The following is a 22176-nucleotide window of genomic DNA, read 5'->3' as shown; positions in this document are numbered from 1 at the left end:
GAGAGAGAGAGAGAGAGAGAGAGACCACACACCAGGGGTCTGCATCTCTGTGAGTGTCTGAATCATATTATCATGTTTGACACGTTGGCTCTGTTGTACTTCAAATGTTTTATAACTCTTTGCACTTGAAGTTGCTTTTCTTTAATGTGAAAAAGGAATGGGGAGAGTACATGTGAGCAACAGGAGAGCATATGGAGGCATTGAAATTCATTTAAATTGTCCTACTCTTCTGGCTCCCATCTCCCCTTTCTCATAGATATTTGTTTTCCTCTCTCATCTCTTTCTTTCTTTCTTTCTTTCTTTCTTTCTTTCTTTCTTTCTTTCTACATCTCTCCAGCTCTGATTGACATTAAGCTGTGGGTGGTAGACAGACAGGGTTTCCAGACCATCATGATGAGGACTGGACTCATCAAACACTTCCAGTATATGGAGTTCATCCGCAGGTGACACACACACACACACACACACACACACACACACACACACACACACACACACACACACACACACGGTTAGCTTCTGCTTCAAACACACATTATGCAGCTTTGCATCATTCTATGAGCCTAGTTGAATAGACACATAACACAAAATGTTTGCTAGCTTCTGTCACGTCTCTTAAAAATTCTTATTCACACAATTGATTTTGGCAACAATGTTGTTGTTCTCTCTCTCTCTTTCTCTCTGTCAGTGTTCCCTCCTTTCAGTCTTTGCCTGAGGACATTCTTAGTAAGGTGGCTGATGTTCTGGAGGAGGTGAGGAGTGCACACACGCACACACACTCACACGCACACACTCACACGCACACACTCACACGCACACACACACACACTCACACGCACACACACACACACGCACACACACACACACACGTGCGCGCACGCAATTGGCCCACGTCGTTCGGATTTGGCCGGTGTAGGCCGTCATTGTAAATAAGAATTTGTTCTTAACTGACTTTATTAAAATACATTTAATCACTCCCCCCCTCTCTTCTCCTCTGCTGGTCTCCTCCTTTCTCTCTCTCCCTCCCTCCCTCCCTATTTCACCCCTCTGTCCCTTTGTCTCTCTCCCCACATCTCTCTCTTCTCCTCTGCTGTCCTCTGTATTTCTCCCTCTCCTTTGTCCTTTCCTGCTCCCCTCTTTCTCTCTTTTTCTCTCTCCCTCTCCCTTGTCCCCCCTCTCTCTCTCCTCTCTTTCTCTCTTTGTCTCTCTCCCTCTCCCTTGTCCCCCCTCTCTCTCTCTCCTCTATCTTTCTCTCTCTTTCTCTCTTTGTCTCTCTCCCTCTCCCTTGTCCCCTCTCTCTCTCTCTCCTCTATCTTTCTCTCTCTTTCTCTCTTTTTCTCTCTCCCTCTCCCTTGTCCTCTCCCTTGTCCTCTCTCTCTCACGCTCTCTCTATCTATCTCTTTCTATCTCTTTTTCTCTCTCCCTCACCCTTGTCCTCTCTCTCTCTCTCTCTCTCTCTCCCCTTGATCTCTGTCTTTCTCAGACTCACTACAGTGAAGGTGATTACATCATCAGGCAGGGCGCCACAGGAGACACCTTCTTCATCATCAGCGAAGGACAGGTGATGGAGAGGAGGAGGAAGAGAAGATCTGGAGTGTATAAAATCACAATCATACTGCCACTGTGTGGACATATGCAGTAATGCATAATCATAATTTCAATTCACAGACTTCCTCCCAGTAACTTCCTACCTCTTCCCCTATTCTCTCCTCTCTTCTTCCCCTCTCCCTCCTTCTTCCCCTCTCCTCTCTCCTTCTTCCCCTCTCCCTCCTTCTTCCCCTCTCCCTCCTTCTTCCCCTCTCCTCTCTCTCCTTCTTCCCCTCTCCCTCCTCTTGCCCTCGCCTCTCCCTCCTCTTCCCCCTTCTTTGTGTCGTTTCTTCTGTCTGTCCTCAGGTAAAGGTCACGCAGCAGAAATCAACCAATGAGGAGCCAGAGTTTCTAACAACTCTCACTAGGGGGGACTGGTTTGGAGAACAGGCGCTGAAAGGGTGAGACAACAGCACTGCTAAACACCAAACAACAACAAGCAGCTTTAATGGACATCCAAACACAAACCTGACATACAATGTATGCGTGTATTTAACATAACCAAACAAACCAACCAATACACAAACATACAGTCTCAAATAATCAGAGTAGAGTTCTATTAGGCAAAGGAAGGTAATAAAGATGACTTCATATTTCTCTCCCACCAGGGAGGATGTTCGTACGGCCAGTGTCACGGCAGCAGGTGGAGTTGCTTGTCTGGTCGTTGACAGAGAGTGAGAGAACCCAGCAGAGAGAGAGAGAGAGAGAGAGTGTGCGTGTGTGTAATTGAATGGTTCTTCATTGGTTGATGTGGAGTTGTGTAACCCTACCCCTCCCCTGTTCCAGGTCATTCATGCATCTGATTGGAGGGCTGGATGATGTCAACAGCAGACAGAATGAGAGTGATGAGCTCAACACAAAGTAAGTGTCACTACAACTCTAAAATGCTCATCTTCCACTCTGTCTCTTTCTCACTCTTTCTTCTTTCACCAAACTGAGTTTAGTAAATTCAGTTTATGATGTACAGTTGAAGTCGGAAGTTTACATACACCTTAGCCAAATACATTTAAACTCAGTTTTTCACAATTCCTGACATTTAATCCTAGTAAAAATTCCCTGTCTTAATCAGTTAGGATCACCACTTTTTTATGAGAATGTGAAATGTCAGAATAATAGTAGAGAGAATGATTTATTTCAGCTTTTATTTCTTTCATCACATTCCCAGTGGGTCAGAAGTTTACATACACTCAATTAGTATTTGGTAGCATTGCCTTTAAATTGTTTAACTTGGGTCAAACGTTTCTGGTAGCCTTCCACAAGCTTCCCACAATAAGTTGGGTGAATTTTGACCCATTCCTCCTGACAGAGCTGGTGTAAGTCAGGTTTGTAGGCCTCCTTGCTCGCACACGCTTCTTTAGTTCTGCCCACACATTTTGTAAGGGATTGAGGTCAGGGCTTTGTGATGGCCACTCCAATACCTTGACTTTGTTGTCCTTAAGCCATTTTGCCACAACTTTGGAAGTATGCTTGGGGTCACTGTCCATTTGGAAGACCCATTTGCGACCAAGCTTTAACTTCCTGACTGATGTCTTGAGATGTTGCTTCAATATATCCACATCATTTTCTATCCTCATGATGCCATCTATTTTGTGAAGTGCACCAGTCCCTCCTGCAGCAAAGCACCCCCACAATATGATGCAGCCACCCCCGTGCTTCACGGTTGGAATGGTGTTCTTTGGCTTGCAAGCCTTCCCGTTTTTCCTCCAAACATAACCATGGTCATTATGGCCAAACAGTTCAATTTTTGTTTTATCAGACAAGAGGACATTTCTCCAAAAAGTATGCTCTTTGTCCCCATGTGCAGTTGCCTATGGTGGTTTTGGAGCAGTGGCTTCTTCTTTGCTGCGCAGCCTTTCAGGTTATGTCGATATAGGACTTGTTTTACAGTGGATATAGATACTTTTGTACCTGTTTTCTCCAGCATCTTCACAGGGTCCTTTGCTGTTGTTCTGGGATTGATTTGCACTTTTCGCACCAAAGTACGTTCATCTCTAGGAGACAGAACGCGTCTCCTTCCTGAGCGGTATGACGGCTGCGTGGTCCCATGATGTTATACTTGCGTACTATTGTTTGTACAGATGAACGTGGTACCTTCGGGCGTTTGGAAATTGCTCCCAAGGATGAACCAGACTTGTGGAGGTCTAAAAAAAAATGGCTGATATCTTTTGATTTTGAAGGTAGGCCTTGAAATACATCCACAGGTACACCTCCAATTGACTCAAATTATGTCAATTAGCCTATCAGAAGCTTCTAAAGGCATGACAACATTTTCTGGAATTTTCCGAGCTGTTTAAAGGCACAGTCAACTTAGTGTATGTAAACTTCTGACCCACTGGAATTGTGATACAGTGAATTATAAGTGAAATAATATGTCTGTAAACAATTGTTGGAAAAATTACTTGTGTCATGCAGAAAGTAGATGTCCTAACCGACTTGCCAAAGCTATAGTTTGTTAACAAGATATTTGTGGAGTGATTGAAAAACGAGTTTTAATACCTAAGTGTATGTAAACTTCCGACTTCAACTGTATATAACTATACAGACTCACTAATTACAGTGAAAAGATATCGGGCAATTGATTGACCCCATGTCAATCAAGGTTGGAGGCAGAGGCAGGGTTATTCTCCAGTGTGTCTCTCACTGATTTCCACGTCATCTGCACCCTCGGACTAGGAGGCTTCAGTCCCGTCAAGCTGGTAAGTGTGTGTGTGTGTATATAATGTGTGCGTGCTTACATTAGTGTGTGTCTGTAATGCCTGTGTGTGTGTGTGTGTGTGTGTGTGTGTGTGTGTGTGTGTGTGTGTGTTTAATTTGTATAATGTGTGTGTGTCTTCAGGTTCAGTTAAAGAGTGACACCAGTCGGTCCTTTGCTTTGAAGGTTCTAAAGAAGCGTCACATTCTGGAAACCAGCCAACAGGGCCACATCCTCTCAGAGAGATGCATCATGATGGATGAACACAGCCCCTTCACCGTCAGGTACACACAAACACAGCCCCTTCACCATCAGGTACACACAAACACAGATACACACACCACACAGCCCCTTCACCATCAGGTACACACAAACACAGATACACACACCACACAGCCCCTTCACCGTCAGGTACACACAAACACAGCCCCTTCACCGTCAGGTACATACAAACACAGATACACACACCACACAGCCCCTTCACCATCAGTTACATACAAACACAGATACACACACCACACAGCCCCTTCACCATCAGTTACACACAAACACAGATACACACACCACACAGCCCCTTCAGCATCAGTTACATACAAACACAGATACACACACCACACAGCCCCTTCACCATCAGGTACACATAAACACAGATACACACACCACACAGCCCCTTCGCCGTCAGGTACACACAAACACAGATACACACACCACACAGCCCCTTCACCGTCAGTTACACACAAACACAGCCCCTTCACCATCAGGTACACACAAACACAGATACACACACCACACAGCCCCTTCACCATCAGTTACACACAAACACAGATACACACACCACACAGCCCCTTCAGCATCAGTTACATACAAACACAGATACACACACCACACAGCCCCTTCGCCGTCAGGTACACACAAACACAGATACACACACCACACAGCCCCTTCACCATCAGTTACATACAAACACAGATACACACACCACACAGCCCCTTCACCGTCAGTTACACACAAACACAGCCCCTTCACCATCAGGTACACACAAACACAGATACACACACCACACAGCCCCTTCACCATCAGTTACATACAAACACAGATACACACACCACACAGCCCCTTCACCGTCAGGTACACACCACACAGCCCCTTCACCGTCAGGTACACACAAACACAGCCCCTTCACCATCAGTTACACACAAACACAGATACACACACCACACAGCCCCTTCACCATCAGTTACACACAAACACAGATACACACACCACACAGCCCCTTCACCATCAGTTACATACAAACACAGATACACACAACACACAGCCCCTTCACCGTCAGGTACACACAAACACAGATACACACACCACACAGCCCCTTCACCGTCAGGTACACACAAACACAGATACACACAAACACACAGCCTATTCACCGTCAGGTACACACAAACACAGATACACACACCGCACAGCCCCTTCACCGTCAGGTACATACAAACACAGATACACACACCACACAGCCCCTTCACCATCAGTTACATACAAACACAGATACACACACCACACAGCCCCTTCACCATCAGTTACACACAAACACAGATACACACACCACACAGCCCCTTCGCCGTCAGGTACACACAAACACAGATACACACAAACACACAGCCCCTTCACCATCAGGTACACACAAACACAGATACACACACCACACAGCCCCTTCACCATCAGGTACACACAAACACAGCCCCTTCACCATCAGGTACACACAAACACAGATACACACACCACACAGCCCCTTCACCGTCAGGTACATACAAACACAGCCCCTTCACCATCAGGTACACACAAACACAGATACACACACCACACAGCCCCTTCACCGTCAGGTACACACAAACACAGATACACACACCACACAGCCCCTTCACCGTCAGGTACATACAAACACAGATACACACACCACACAGCCCCTTCACTGTCAGGTACATACAAACACAGCCCCTTCACCATCAGTTACATACAAACACAGATACACACACCACACAGCCCCTTCACCGTCAGGTACATACAAACACAGATACACACACCACACAGCCCCTTCACTGTCAGGTACATACAAACACAGCCCCTTCACCATCAGTTACATACAAACACAGATACACACACCACACAGCCCCTTCACCATCAGTTACACACAAACACAGATACACACACCACACAGCCCCTTCGCCGTCAGGTACACACAAACACAGATACACACAAACACACAGCCCCTTCACCATCAGTTACACACAAACACAGATACACACACCACACAGCCCCTTCACCATCAGGTACACACAAACACAGCCCCTTCACCATCAGGTACACACAAACACAGATACACACACCACACAGCCCCTTCGCCGTCAGGTACACACAAACACAGCCCCTTCACCATCAGGTACACACAAACACAGATACACACACCACACAGCCCCTTCACCGTCAGGTACATACAAACACAGCCCCTTCACCATCAGGTACACACAAACACAGATACACACACCACACAGCCCCTTCACCGTCAGGTACATACAAACACAGATACACACACCACACAGCCCCTTCACTGTCAGGTACATACAAACACAGCCCCTTCACCATCAGTTACATACAAACACAGATACACACACCACACAGACCCTTCACCATCAGTTACACACAAACACAGATACACACACCACACAGCCCCTTCGCCGTCAGGTACACACAAACACAGATACACACAAACACACAGCCCCTTCACCATCAGTTACACACAAACACAGATACACACACCACACAGCCCCTTCGCCGTCAGGTACATACAAACACAGCCCCTTCACCATCAGTTACACACAAACACAGATACACACACCACACAGCCCCTTCGCCGTCAGGTACACACAAACACAGATACACACAAACACACAGCCCCTTCACCATCAGTTACACACAAACACAGATACACACACCACACAGCCCCTTCGCCGTCAGGTACACACAAACACAGATACACACACCACACAGCCCCTTCACCGTCAGGTACATACAAACACAGCCCCTTCACCATCAGTTACATACAAACACAGATACACACACCACACAGCCCCTTCACCATCAGGTACACACAAACACAGATACACACACCACACAGCCCCTTCACCGTCAGGTACATACAAACACAGCCCCTTCACCGTCAGGTACACACAAACACAGATACACACACCACACAGCCCCTTCACCGTCAGGTACACACAAACACAGATACACACACCACACAGCCCCTTCACCATCAGTTACACACAAACACAGATACACACACCACACAGTCCCTTCACCGTCAGGTACATACAAACACAGATACACACACCACACAGCCCCTTCACCATCAGTTACATACAAACACAGCCCCTTCACCATCAGTTACATACAAACACAGATACACACAAACACAGCCCCTTCATCGTCAGGTACACACAAACACAGCCCCTTCACCGTCAGGTACATACAAACACAGATACACACACCACACAGCCCCTTCACCATCAGTTACACACAAACACAGATACACACACCACACAGCCCCTTCACCATCAGTTACACACAAACACAGATACACACACCACACAGCCCCTTCACCATCAGTTACACACAAACACAGATACACACACCACACAGCCCCTTCACCATCAGTTACATACAAACACAGATACACACACCACACAGCCCCTTCACCATCAGTTACACACAAACACAGATACACACACCACACAGCCCCTTCACCATCAGTTACACACAAACACAGATACACACACCACACAGCCCCTTCACCATCAGTTACATACAAACACAGCCCCTTCACCATCAGTTACACACAAACACAGATACACACACCACACAGACCCTTCACCATCAGTTACACACAAACACAGATACACACACCACACAGCCCCTTCACCATCAGTTACATACAAACACAGATACACACACCACACAGCCCCTTCACCATCAGTTACATACAAACACAGATACACACACCACACAGCCCATTCACCATCAGGTACACACAAACACAGATACACACACCACACAGCCCCTTCACCGTCAGGTACACACAAACACAGCCCCTTCACCATCAGTTACACACAAACACAGATACACACACCACACAGCCCCTTCACCGTCAGGTACATACAAACACAGCCCCTTCACCGTCAGGTACATACAAACACAGATACACACACCACACAGCCCCTTCACCGTCAGGTACACACAAACACAGATACACACACCACACAGCCCCTTCACCGTCAGTTACATACAAACACAGCCCCTTCACCGTCAGGTACACACAAACACAGATACACACACCACACAGCCCCTTCGCTGTCAGGTACACACAAACACAGATACACACACCACACAGCCCCTTCGCTGTCAGGTACGCACAAACACAGATACACACACCACACAGCCCCTTCACCATCAGTTACACACAAACACAGCCCCTTCACCGTCAGGTACATACAAACACAGATACACACCACACAGCCCCTTCACCGTCAGGTACATACAAACACAGATACACACACCACACAGCCCCTTCGCCGTCAGGTACATACAAACACAGCCCCTTCACCATCAGTTACACACAAACACAGATACACACACCACACAGCCCCTTCACCATCAGTTACATACAAACACAGATACACACACCACACAGCCCCTTCACCATCAGGTACATACAAACACAGATACACACACCACACAGCCCCTTCACCGTCAGTTACATAGAAACACAGATACACACACCACACAGCCCCTTCACCGTCAGGTACATACAAACACAGATACACACACCACACAGCCCCTTCGCCGTCAGGTACATACAAACACAGATACACACACCACACAGCCCCTTCACCATCAGTTACATACAAACACAGATACACACACCACACAGCCCCTTCACCATCAGTTACATACAAACACAGATACACACACCACACAGCCCCTTCACCGTCAGTTACATACAAACACAGATACACACAAACACAGCCCCTTCATCGTCAGGTACACACAAACACAGCCCCTTCACCGTCAGGTACATACAAACACAGATACACACACCACACAGCCCCTTCACCATCAGTTACACACAAACACAGATACACACACCACACAGCCCCTTCACCATCAGTTACATACAAACACAGCCCCTTCACCATCAGTTACACACAAACACAGATACACACACCACACAGCCCCTTCACCATCAGTTACATACAAACACAGATACACACACCACACAGCCCCTTCACCATCAGTTACACACAAACACAGATACACACACCACACAGCCCCTTCACCATCAGTTACATACAAACACAGATACACACACCACACAGCCCCTTCACCATCAGTTACACACAAACACAGATACACACACCACACAGCCCCTTCACCATCAGTTACATACAAACACAGATACACACACCACACAGCCCCTTCACCATCAGTTACATACAAACACAGATACACACACCACACAGCCCCTTCACCATCAGTTACATACAAACACAGATACACACACCACACAGCCCCTTCACCATCAGGTACACACAAACACAGATACACACACCACACAGCCCCTTCACCGTCAGGTACACACAAACACAGCCCCTTCACCATCAGTTACACACAAACACAGATACACACACCACACAGCCCCTTCACCATCAGTTACACACAAACACAGATACACACACCACACAGCCCCTCACCATCAGTTACATACAAACACAGATACACACACCACACAGCCCCTTCACCGTCAGGTACACACAAACACAGATACACACACCACACAGCCCCTTCACCGTCAGGTACACACAAACACAGATACACACACCACACAGCCCCTTCACCGTCAGGTACACACAAACACAGATACACACACCACACAGCCCCTCACCATCAGTTACATACAAACACAGATACACACAACACACAGCCCCTTCACCGTCAGGTACACACAAACACAGATACACACACCACACAGCCCCTTCACCGTCAGGTACACACAAACACAGATACACACACCACACAGCCCCTTCACCGTCAGGTACACACAAACACAGATACACACACCACACAGCCCCTCACCATCAGTTACACACAAACACAGATACACACACCACACAGCCCCTTCGCCGTCAGGTACACACAAACACAGATACACACAAACACACAGCCCCTTCACCATCAGTTACACACAAACACAGATACACACACCACACAGCCCCTTCGCCGTCAGGTACACACAAACACAGATACACACAAACACACAGCCCCTTCACCATCAGTTACACACAAACACAGATACACACACCACACAGCCCCTTCGCCGTCAGGTACACACAAACACAGCCCCTTCACCATCAGTTACATACAAACACAGATACACACACCACACAGCCCCTTCACCATCAGGTACACACAAACACAGATACACACACCACACAGCCCCTTCACCGTCAGGTACATACAAACACAGATACACACACCACACAGCCCCTTCACCATCAGTTACATACAAACACAGATACACACACCACACAGCCCCTTCACCGTCAGGTACATACAAACACAGATACACACACCACACAGCCCCTTCACCGTCAGGTACATACAAACACAGCCCCTTCACCATCAGGTACATACAAACACAGATACACACACCACACAGCCCCTTCACCGTCAGGTACACACAAACACAGATACACACACCACACAGCCCCTTCACCGTCAGGTACACACAAACACAGATACACACACCACACAGCCCCTTCACCATCAGTTACATACAAACACAGATACACACACCACACAGCCCCTTCACCATCAGTTACACGCAAACACAGATACACACACCACACAGCCCCTTCGCCGTCAGGTACACACAAACACAGATACACACACCACACAGCCCCTTCACCATCAGTTACACACAAACACAGATACACACACCACACAGCCCCTTCGCCGTCAGGTACACACAAACACAGCCCCTTCACCATCAGTTACATACAAACACAGATACACACAAACACAGCCCCTTCACCGTCAGGTACATACAAACACAGCCCCTTCACCGTCAGGTACACACAAACACAGATACACACACCACACAGCCCCTTCACCATCAGTTAAATACAAACACAGATACACACACCACACAGCCCCTTCACCATCAGGTACACACAAACACAGATACACACACCACACAGCCCCTTCACCGTCAGGTACATACAAACACAGCCCCTTCACCATCAGTTACATACAAACACAGATACACACACCACACAGCCCCTTCACCATCAGGTACACACAAACACAGAGACACACACCACACAGCCCCTTCACCGTCAGTTACATAGAAACACAGATACACACACCACACAGCCCCTTCACCGTCAGGTACATACAAACACAGATACACACACCACACAGCCCCTTCACCGTCAGGTACATACAAACACAGATACACACACCACACAGCCCCTTCACCGTCAGGTACATACAAACACAGCCCCTTCACCATCAGTTACACACAAACACAGATACACACACCACACAGCCCCTTCACCATCAGTTACATACAAACACAGATACACACACCACACAGCCCCTTCACCATCAGTTACATACAAACACAGATACACACACCACACAGCCCCTTCACCATCAGGTACACACAAACACAGATACACACACCACACAGCCCCTTCACCGTCAGGTACACACAAACACAGATACACACACCACACAGCCCCTTCACCATCAGTTACATACAAACACAGATACACACACCACACAGCCCCTTCACCATCAGGTACACACAAACACAGATACACACACCACACAGCCCCTTCACCGTCAGGTACACACCACACAGCCCCTTCACCGTCAGGTACACACAAACACAGCCCCTTCACCATCAGTTACACACAAACACAGATACACACACCACACAGCCCCTTCACCATCAGTTACACACAAACACAGATACACACACCACACAGCCCCTCACCATCAGTTACATACAAACACAGATACACACACCACACAGCCCCTTCACCGTCAGGTACACACAAACACAGATACACACACCACACAGCCCCTTCACCGTCAGGTACACACAAACACAGATACACACACCACACAGCCCCTTCACCGTCAGGTACACACAAACACAGATACACACACCACACAGCCCCTCACCATCAGTTACATACAAACACAGATACACACAACACACAGCCCCTTCAACGTCAGGTACACACAAACACAGATACACACACCACACAGCCCCTTCACCGTCAGGTACACACAAACACAGATACACACACCACACAGCCCCTTCACTGTCAGGTACATACAAACACAGATACACACACCACACAGCCCCTTCACCATCAGTTACATACAAACACAGATACACACACCACACAGCCCCTTCACCATCAGTTACACACAAACACAGATACACACACCACACAGCCCCTTCGCCGTCAGGTACACACAAACACAGATACACACAAACACACAGCCCCTTCACCATCAGTTACACACAAACACAGATACACACACCACACAGCCCCTTCGCCGTCAGGTACACACAAACACAGCCCCTTCACCATCAGTTACATACAAACACAGATACACACACCACACAGCCCCTTCACCATCAGGTACACACAAACACAGATACACACACCACACAGCCCCTTCACCGTCAGGTACATACAAACACAGATACACACACCACACAGCCCCTTCACCATCAGTTACATACAAACACAGATACACACACCACACAGCCCCTTCACCGTCAGGTACATACAAACACAGATACACACACCACACAGCCCCTTCACCGTCAGGTACATACAAACACAGCCCCTTCACCATCAGGTACATACAAACACAGATACACACACCACACAGCCCCTTCACCGTCAGGTACACACAAACACAGATACACACACCACACAGCCCCTTCACCATCAGTTACATACAAACACAGATACACACACCACACAGCCCCTTCACCATCAGTTACACGCAAACACAGATACACACACCACACAGCCCCTTCGCCGTCAGGTACACACAAACACAGATACACACAAACACACAGCCCCTTCACCATCAGTTACATACAAACACAGATACACACACCACACAGCCCCTTCACCATCAGGTACATACAAACACAGCCCCTTCACCATCAGTTAAATACAAACACAGATACACACACCACACAGCCCCTTCACCATCAGGTACACACAAACACAGATACACACACCACACAGCCCCTTCACCGTCAGGTACATACAAACACAGCCCCTTCACCATCAGTTACATACAAACACAGATACACACACCACACAGCCCCTTCACCGTCAGTTACATAGAAACACAGATACACACACCACACAGCCCCTTCACCGTCAGGTACATACAAACACAGATACACACACCACACAGCCCCTTCACCGTCAGGTACATACAAACACAGATACACACACCACACAGCCCCTTCACCGTCAGGTACATACAAACACAGCCCCTTCACCGTCAGGTACACACAAACACAGATACACACACCACACAGCCCCTTCACCGTCAGGTACACACAAACACAGATACACACACCACACAGCCCCTTCACCGTCAGGTACACACAAACACAGATACACTCACCACACAGCCCCTTCACCGTCAGGTACATACAAACACAGATACACACACCACACAGCCCCTTCACCATCAGTTACATAGAAACACAGATACACACAAACACAGCCCCTTCACCGTCAGGTACATACAAACACAGATACACACACCACACAGCCCCTTCACCGTCAGGTACATACAAACACAGCCGCTTCACCATCAGGTACATACAAACACAGATACACACACCACACAGCCCCTTCACCGTCAGGTACACACAAACACAGATACACACACCACACAGCCCCTTCACCGTCAGGTACATACAAACACAGATACACACAACACACAGCCCCTTCACCATCAGTTACATACAAACACAGATACACACACCACACAGCCCCTTCACCATCAGTTACACACAAACACAGATACACACACCACACAGCCCCTTCGCCGTCAGGTACACACAAACACAGATACACACAAACACACAGCCCTTTCACCATCAGTTACACACAAACACAGATACACACACCACACAGCCCCTTCGCCGTCAGGTACACACAAACACAGATACACACAAACACACAGCCCCTTCACCATCAGTTACATACAAACACAGATACACACACCACACAGCCCCTTCACCATCAGGTACATACAAACACAGCCCCTTCACCATCAGTTAAATACAAACACAGATACACACACCACACAGCCCCTTCACCATCAGGTACACACAAACACAGATACACACACCACACAGCCCCTTCACCGTCAGGTACATACAAACACAGCCCCTTCACCATCAGTTACATACAAACACAGATACACACACCACACAGCCCCTTCACCATCAGGTACACACAAACACAGAGACACACACCACACAGCCCCTTCACCGTCAGTTACATAGAAACACAGATACACACACCACACAGCCCCTTCACCGTCAGGTACATACAAACACAGCCCCTTCACCGTCAGGTACACACAAACACAGATACACACACCACACAGCCCCTTCACCGTCAGGTACACACAAACACAGATACACACACCACACAGCCCCTTCACCGTCAGGTACACACAAACACAGATACACACACCACACAGCCCCTTCACCGTCAGGTACACACAAACACAGATACACACACCACACCGCCCCTTCACCGTCAGGTACATACAAACACAGATACACACACCACACAGCCCCTTCACCGTCAGGTACACACAAACACAGCCCCTTCGCCGTCAGGTACACACAAACACAGATACACACACCATACAGCCCCTTCACCATCAGTTACATAGAAACACAGATACACACAAACACAGCCCCTTCGCCGTCAGGTACACACAAACACAGGTACACACACCATACAGCCCCTTCACCATCAGTTACACACACGCACACAAACACACTGACGCTGTGTGTCCTGTCCAGGTTGTATCGGACGTTCAGGGACTCTAAATATCTGTACATGCTGCTGGAGGCCTGTCTGGGAGGAGAACTGTGGACTCTACTGAGAGACAGGTGGGTGTGTGTACGTCTAGAGCAACTGCAAGTAAAATCTGACTGTAAACAAATTGCCTAACCAGCTATGCCCTAACCCTAACCCTCGCTTCATGTACACATCCCAGTTTAACTCTACCCTCAACCAAAACCCTAACCCTAGCTTAATGTCCACATCCCAGTTTAACTCTACCCTCAACCAAAGCCCTAACCCTAGCTTAATGTCCACATCCCAGTTTAACTCTACCCTCAACCAAAACCCTAACCCTAGCTTAATGTCCACATCCCAGTTTAACTCTACCCTCAACCAAAACCCTAACCCTAGCTTAATGTCCACATCCCAGTTTAACTCTACCCTCAACCAAAACCCTAACCCTCGCTTAATGTCCACATCCCAGTTTAACTCTACCATCAACCAAAACCCTAACCCTCGCTTAATGTCCACATCCCAGTTTAACTCTACCCTCAACCAAAACCCTAACCCTCGCTTAATGTCCACATCCCAGTTTAACCTTACCATCAACCAAAACCCTAACCCTCGCTTAATGTCCACATCCCAGTTTAACCTTACCATCAACCAAAACCCTAACCCTCGCTTCATGTCCACATCCCAGTTTAACTCTACCCTCAACCAAAACCCTAACCCTAGCTTAATGTCCACATCCCAGTTTAACCTTACCATCAACCAAAACCCTAACCCTCGCTTCATGTCCACATCCCAGTTTAACTCTACCCTCAACCAAAACCCTAACCCTAGCTTAATGTCCACATCCCAGTTTAACCTTACCATCAACCAAAACCCTAACCCTCGCTTCATGTACACATCTCAGGTTCAACCCTTAACCTCAACCACAATGGAGCTGCATTGGAAAGCGGACGTTTTACGGGCTTCTGACCAATATTGTGCTATTTTGTGGAGGGTTTTTGCGCTGATTGTAACTTGTTTGTACATAATGTTTCCGCCATCATTTCCTATGACTGAAAATAGCTACTGGACATCAGAACAGCGATACCTAACCTCCATTTGGATGAGGGTGTCTCCTTCATATTAAATTATACGGACCAGGCCCAAATCCTGACACTCGAAGGAGGAGACGGCGCTATAGCGGCTGGCGCGCAGGCACTCTGATAAGACTATGGTGGCGAGTAAATAAATCGCCTCTACCCTCTGTTCTATTGCTGAATGTGCAATCGCTTGAGAATAAACTGGACTAGCTCCGTACGAGTCTATCTTATCAACGGGACATTAAGAACTGTAATATATGATGCTTCTCGAAGTCATTGCTGAACAAGGACATGGATAATATACATCTATCTGGTTTTTCTATGCATCGGCAGGACAGAACGGCAGAGTCCGGTAAGATCGGGGGTGGTGTGTGTCTCTTTGACAATAACAGCTGGTGCGTGATCTCTAATATTAAGGAAGTCTCGAGGTTCTGCTCGCCTGAGTTAGAATACCTCATGATAAGCTGCAGACCATACATCTGTATTTTTTTGTAGCTGTCTATTTACCACCACAAACCGATGCAGGCACTAAGACCGCACCCAACAAGCTGTATAGGACCATAAACTGGTGATTTTATTGCAGGAAAATTGAAATCCGTTTTACCTCATTTCTACCAGCATGTCACCTGTACAACTAGAGGATCAAAACTCTAGATCACCTTTACTCCACACACAGAGACACATACACTCTAGATCACCTTTACTCTATACACAGAGACGCATACACTCTAGATCACCTTTACTCCATACACAGAGACACATACACTCTAGATCACCTTTACTCCACACACAGAGACACATACACTCTAGATCACCTTTACTCTATACACAGAGACGCATACACTCTAGATCACCTTTACTCCACACACAGAGACACATACACTCTAGATCACCTTTACTCTATACACAGAGACACATACACTCTAGATCACTTTTACTCCATACACAGAGACGCATACACTCTAGATCACCTTTACTCTATACACAGAGACGCATACACTCTAGATCACCTTTACTCCACACACAGAGACACATACACTCTAGATCACCTTTACTCCACACACAGACACATACGCTCTAGATCACCTTTACTCCACACACAGACACATACACTCTAGATCACCTTTACTCCACACACAGAGACACATACACTCTAGATCACCTTTACTCCATACACAGAGACACATACACTCTAGATCACCTTTACTCCACACACAGAGACACATACACTCTAGATCACCTTTACTCCACACACAGAGACACATACACTCTAGATCACCTTTACTCCACACACAGACACATACACTCTAGATCACCTTTACTCCACACACAGAGACACATACACTCTAGATCACCTTTACTCCACACACAGAGACACATACACTCTAGATCACCTTTACTCCACACACAGACACATACACTCTAGATCACCTTTACTCCACACACAGAGACACATACACTCTAGATCACCTTTACTCCACACACAGAGACACATACACTCTAGATCACCTTTACTCCACACACAGAGACACATACACTCTAGATCACCTTTACTCCACACACAGAGACACATACACTCTAGATCACCTTTACTCCACACACAGAGACACATACACTCTAGATCACCTTTACTCCACACACAGACACATACACTCTAGATCACCTTTACTCCACACACAGAGACACATACACTCTAGATCACCTTTACTCCACACACAGAGACACATACACTCTAGATCACCTTTACTCCATACACAGAGACACACACTCTAGATCACCTTTACTTCATACACAGAGACACATAAACTCTAGATCATTTTTACTCCATACACAGAGACACATACAGTGCTCTCCCTCACCCTCCATTTGGCAAATCTGACCATAACTCTATCCTCCTGATTCCTGCTTATAAGCAAAAACTCAAACAGGAAGTAGCAGTGACGCGATCAATACAGAAGTGGTTTGATGAAGCGGATACTAAGCTACAGGACTGTTTCACTAGCACAGACTGGAATTTATTCCAAGATTCATCCGATGGCATTGAGGAGTTTACCACATCAGTCACCGGCTTTATTAATAAGTGCATTGACAACATCATCCCCACAGTGACCGTACGTACATATCCCAACCAGAAGCCATGGATTACAGGCAACATCTGCACTGAGCTAAAGGCTAAAGCTACTGCTCTAGAGCTTATTAGAAATCCTGCTATGCCCTACTACGAACCATCAAACAGACAAAGCATCAATACAGGACTAAGATCGAATCCTACTTTACAGTCTCTGATGCTCGTCGGATGTGGCAGGGCTTGCACACTATCACAGATTACAAAGGGAAATCCAGCCGAGAGCTGCCCAGTAACGCTAGCCTACCAGACGAGCTAAATGCCTTCTATGCTCACTTCGATGCAAGCAACACTGAACCATGTGTGAGAGCACCAGCTGTTCCAGATGACTGTATGATCACGAACTCCGTAGCCGATGTGTAAGAACTTTAAACAGGTTAACATTCAGATGGATTACCAGGACGCATACTCAGAGCATGCGCAGACCTGCTGGCAAGTTTCTTCACTGACATTTTCAACCCCTGACCCATTCTGTAAAACCTACATATTTCAAGCAAACCACCATAGTCCCTGTAGCCATGAAATGCTTTGAAAGGCTGGTCATGGCTCACATCAACACCATCATCCCATCCAATTCGCTCCAATTTGCATACCGCTCCAACAGATCCACAGATGACACAATCTCAATTGCACTCCACATAGCCCTTTCCCATCTGGACAAAAAAAGTAACACCTATGTAAGAATGCTATTCATTGACTACAGCTCAGCGTTAAACAGCTCCCTCTGCAACTGGATCCTGGACTCCCCGGTGGTGAGGGTAGGCAAAAACACATCCGCCACGCTGACCCTCAACACGGGGGGCACTCAGGGGTGCGTGCTCAGTCCCCTCCTGTACTCCCTGTTCACCTACGACTGCATGGCCGCGCATGATTCCAACACCGTCATTAAGTTTGCCGCCGACATGAAGGTGGTAGGCCTGATCACCGACGATAATGAGACAGCCTATAGGGAGGAGGTCAGAGACCTGGCAGTGTAGTGCCAGGACAACAACCTCTCCCTCAACGTCCGCATGACAAAGCAGTTTATCGTGGACTACAGGAAATGGAGGGCAGTACACGCCCCCATTCACATCAACGCGGCTGTAGTAGAGCTGGTCAAGAGCTTGAAGTTCCTCGGTGTCCACATCACCTATCCAAACACATCAACACAGTCATTAAGAAGGCACAACAATGCCTCTCCCCCCTCAGGAGGCTGAAAAGATTTGTAATGGGCCCTCAGATCCTCAAAAAGTTATACAGCTGAACCATTGAGAGTATCTTGACTGGCTGCATCACCTGCTCGGCAACTGACTGCAAGGCGCTACAGAGGCTAATGTGTTCGGCCCAGTACTGGGGTTGAACTTCCTGCCATCCAGGACCTCTATACAAGGCAGTGTCAGAGGAAGGCCCTAAAGATTGTCAAAGACTCCAGACACCCAAATCCTAGACTGTTCTCTCTGCTACCGTGCGGCAAGCGGTACCGGAACGCCAGTCTGAGACCAAAAGGCTCCTGTACAGCTTCTACCCCAAACCATAAGACTGCTGAACAGTTCAACAGTTCTTAATTGTTTGGCACTGACTCTCTTGCACTGGCTCTATGCTCACTCACAACACTGACACTCCAACACACACACACACACACACACATACACTCACTACAGACGCTCACACACACATGCATATTGATGACAAACACACACACACACACACACACACAAAGACACACTTTCACACTCTTCACATAACATATGCTGTTGCTACTCTGTTTATCATATATCCTGATTGCCTAGTCACTTTTAACCCCTACCTACATGTACCTACTGTATTACCTCAATTACCTCAACTACCTCGTACCCCTGCACATTGACTTGGTACTGGTACTCCTAGTATACAGCCTTGTTATTGTTATTTTATTGTTTTACCAATAACTTTTTTATTTAGCAAATATTTGTCTTACTTTTTAACTCTGCATTGTTGGGAATGGGCTCGTAAGTAAGCATTTCACGGTAAAGTCTACACCTGTTGTATTCGGCGCATGTGACCAATAAAATGTGATTTGTACCTAAACACTGTCTTCATGTCCACATCCCAGTTCAACGCTAACCCTAGCCTCAACCACAACCCTAACCCTAACTTCATGTCCACATCCCGGTTCAAACCTAACCCTAGCTCCAACCTTAACCCTAGCTCTAAGCATAACCCTAGCTCCAAACCTAACCCTAGCTCCAACCTTAACCCTAGCTCTAAGCATAACCCTAGCTCCAACCTTAACCCTACCTCTAAGCATAACCCTAGCTCCAAACCTAACCCTAGCTCCAAACCTAACCCTAGCTCCAACCTTAACCCTAGCTCCAACCTTAACCCTAGCTCCAACCTTAACCCTAATCCTAGTAACTTGTTGCATATCACTAGACATGCATTTTATAGTTTGTTGATAGTTTGATCATCCATAGATCATCTATAATAGGGGACTATTCAAATAAATTCATCTTGACTCTTCCAGGGGTTTATTTGATGACGACACAACAAGATTTTATACAGGCTGTATTGTAGAGGCCTTGGCCTTCCTCCATGTTCGAGGGATCATCTACAGAGACCTCAAACCTGAAAACATCATACTGGACCACAGAGGATATGCTAAACTGGTACACGCACACACACCTTTTCCTGCAGTTAACATCTCCGACACAACATGCCGTTTCTGAATAAACCAGCAGTGTGGTTTTTCTTAATCTGCAGACACACAGAAACAGTAAAAACTCCCAATGTAGTGTGCGTGCATGTGTATGTGTGTGCGTGTTCGCGTATGCGTGTGTATCAGGTGGACTTTGCCATTGCTAAGAAGATAGGTCTTGGTCAAAAGACGTGGACATTCTGTGGCACTCCAGAGTACGTGGCCCCAGAAATCATTCTGAACAAGGGACATGATGTCTCGGTTGACTGCTGGTCCCTGGGGATACTCATTTACGAACTGCTCAGCGGCAGGTACACGCACCTGTGTGTGTGTGTGTGTGTGTGTGTGTGTGTGTGTGTGTGTATGTGTATGTGTGTGTGTGTGTGTGTGTGTGTGTGTGTGTATGTGTATGTGTGTGTGTGTGTGTGTGTATGTGTGTGTGTATATGTGTGTGTGTGTGTGTGTTTGTGTGTGTGTTTGCGTGTGTGTGTGTTGCACAGGGACAACCCATCTGAGAGGGTGGGGAACCAGAAGAACGGGGTGAAGGACATTCAAAAACACAAGTAAGAATTACCATGGTGGTGATGACTACTGTTCCTACCTAGCAATAGGACTGCATGGAATAGAAATAGCTATATTTTCTGATATAAAGTTGAATTATTTAGCTACCATACAGGCATGATTCTCACTAGAGCAGTTGAAGCAACAGATATGATTTCGCTTCAGTTCTATGCCTAAGAGTCAGTATTTGACTTTGTCAAGGTTGTCTTTTTTCATGCCTTCACTTGAAATGGAACCCTATTGGCCACATAGGGCTCTGGTTAAAGGCAGTGCAG

The 22176-nt window shown here is 47.0% G+C and overlaps 1 protein-coding gene across 3 annotated transcripts in view; it reads left to right on the top strand.

The window, feature by feature from the left end:
* The window catches only part of LOC115159758 (cGMP-dependent protein kinase 1-like), a 25136-nt gene extending 3566 nt beyond the window's left edge, over positions 1-21570 (top strand). For 2 of the 3 annotated variants that reach the window (XM_029709792.1, XM_029709790.1), the window contains 10 exons: positions 338-443; positions 689-752; positions 1484-1561; positions 1894-1988; positions 2196-2261; positions 2374-2448; positions 4187-4283; positions 4424-4563; positions 15489-15578; positions 21170-21570. In XM_029709792.1, coding sequence (XP_029565652.1) covers positions 338-443; positions 689-752; positions 1484-1561; positions 1894-1988; positions 2196-2261; positions 2374-2448; positions 4187-4283; positions 4424-4563; positions 15489-15578; positions 21170-21371 — 1013 coding nt within the window. In that variant the 3' untranslated portion in view covers positions 21372-21570. The remainder of the gene's footprint in view (positions 1-337; positions 444-688; positions 753-1483; positions 1562-1893; positions 1989-2195; positions 2262-2373; positions 2449-4186; positions 4284-4423; positions 4564-15488; positions 15579-21169) is intronic. The other variant, XM_029709791.1, reaches the window with a different exon arrangement.
* Positions 21571-22176: the final 606 nt, after the last annotated feature.

Source organism: Salmo trutta, chromosome 23 (assembly GCF_901001165.1).
Source record: "Salmo trutta chromosome 23, fSalTru1.1, whole genome shotgun sequence".
Lineage (NCBI taxonomy): Eukaryota > Metazoa > Chordata > Actinopteri > Salmoniformes > Salmonidae > Salmo > Salmo trutta.
This window is presented reverse-complemented; position numbering and strand designations above follow the sequence as displayed.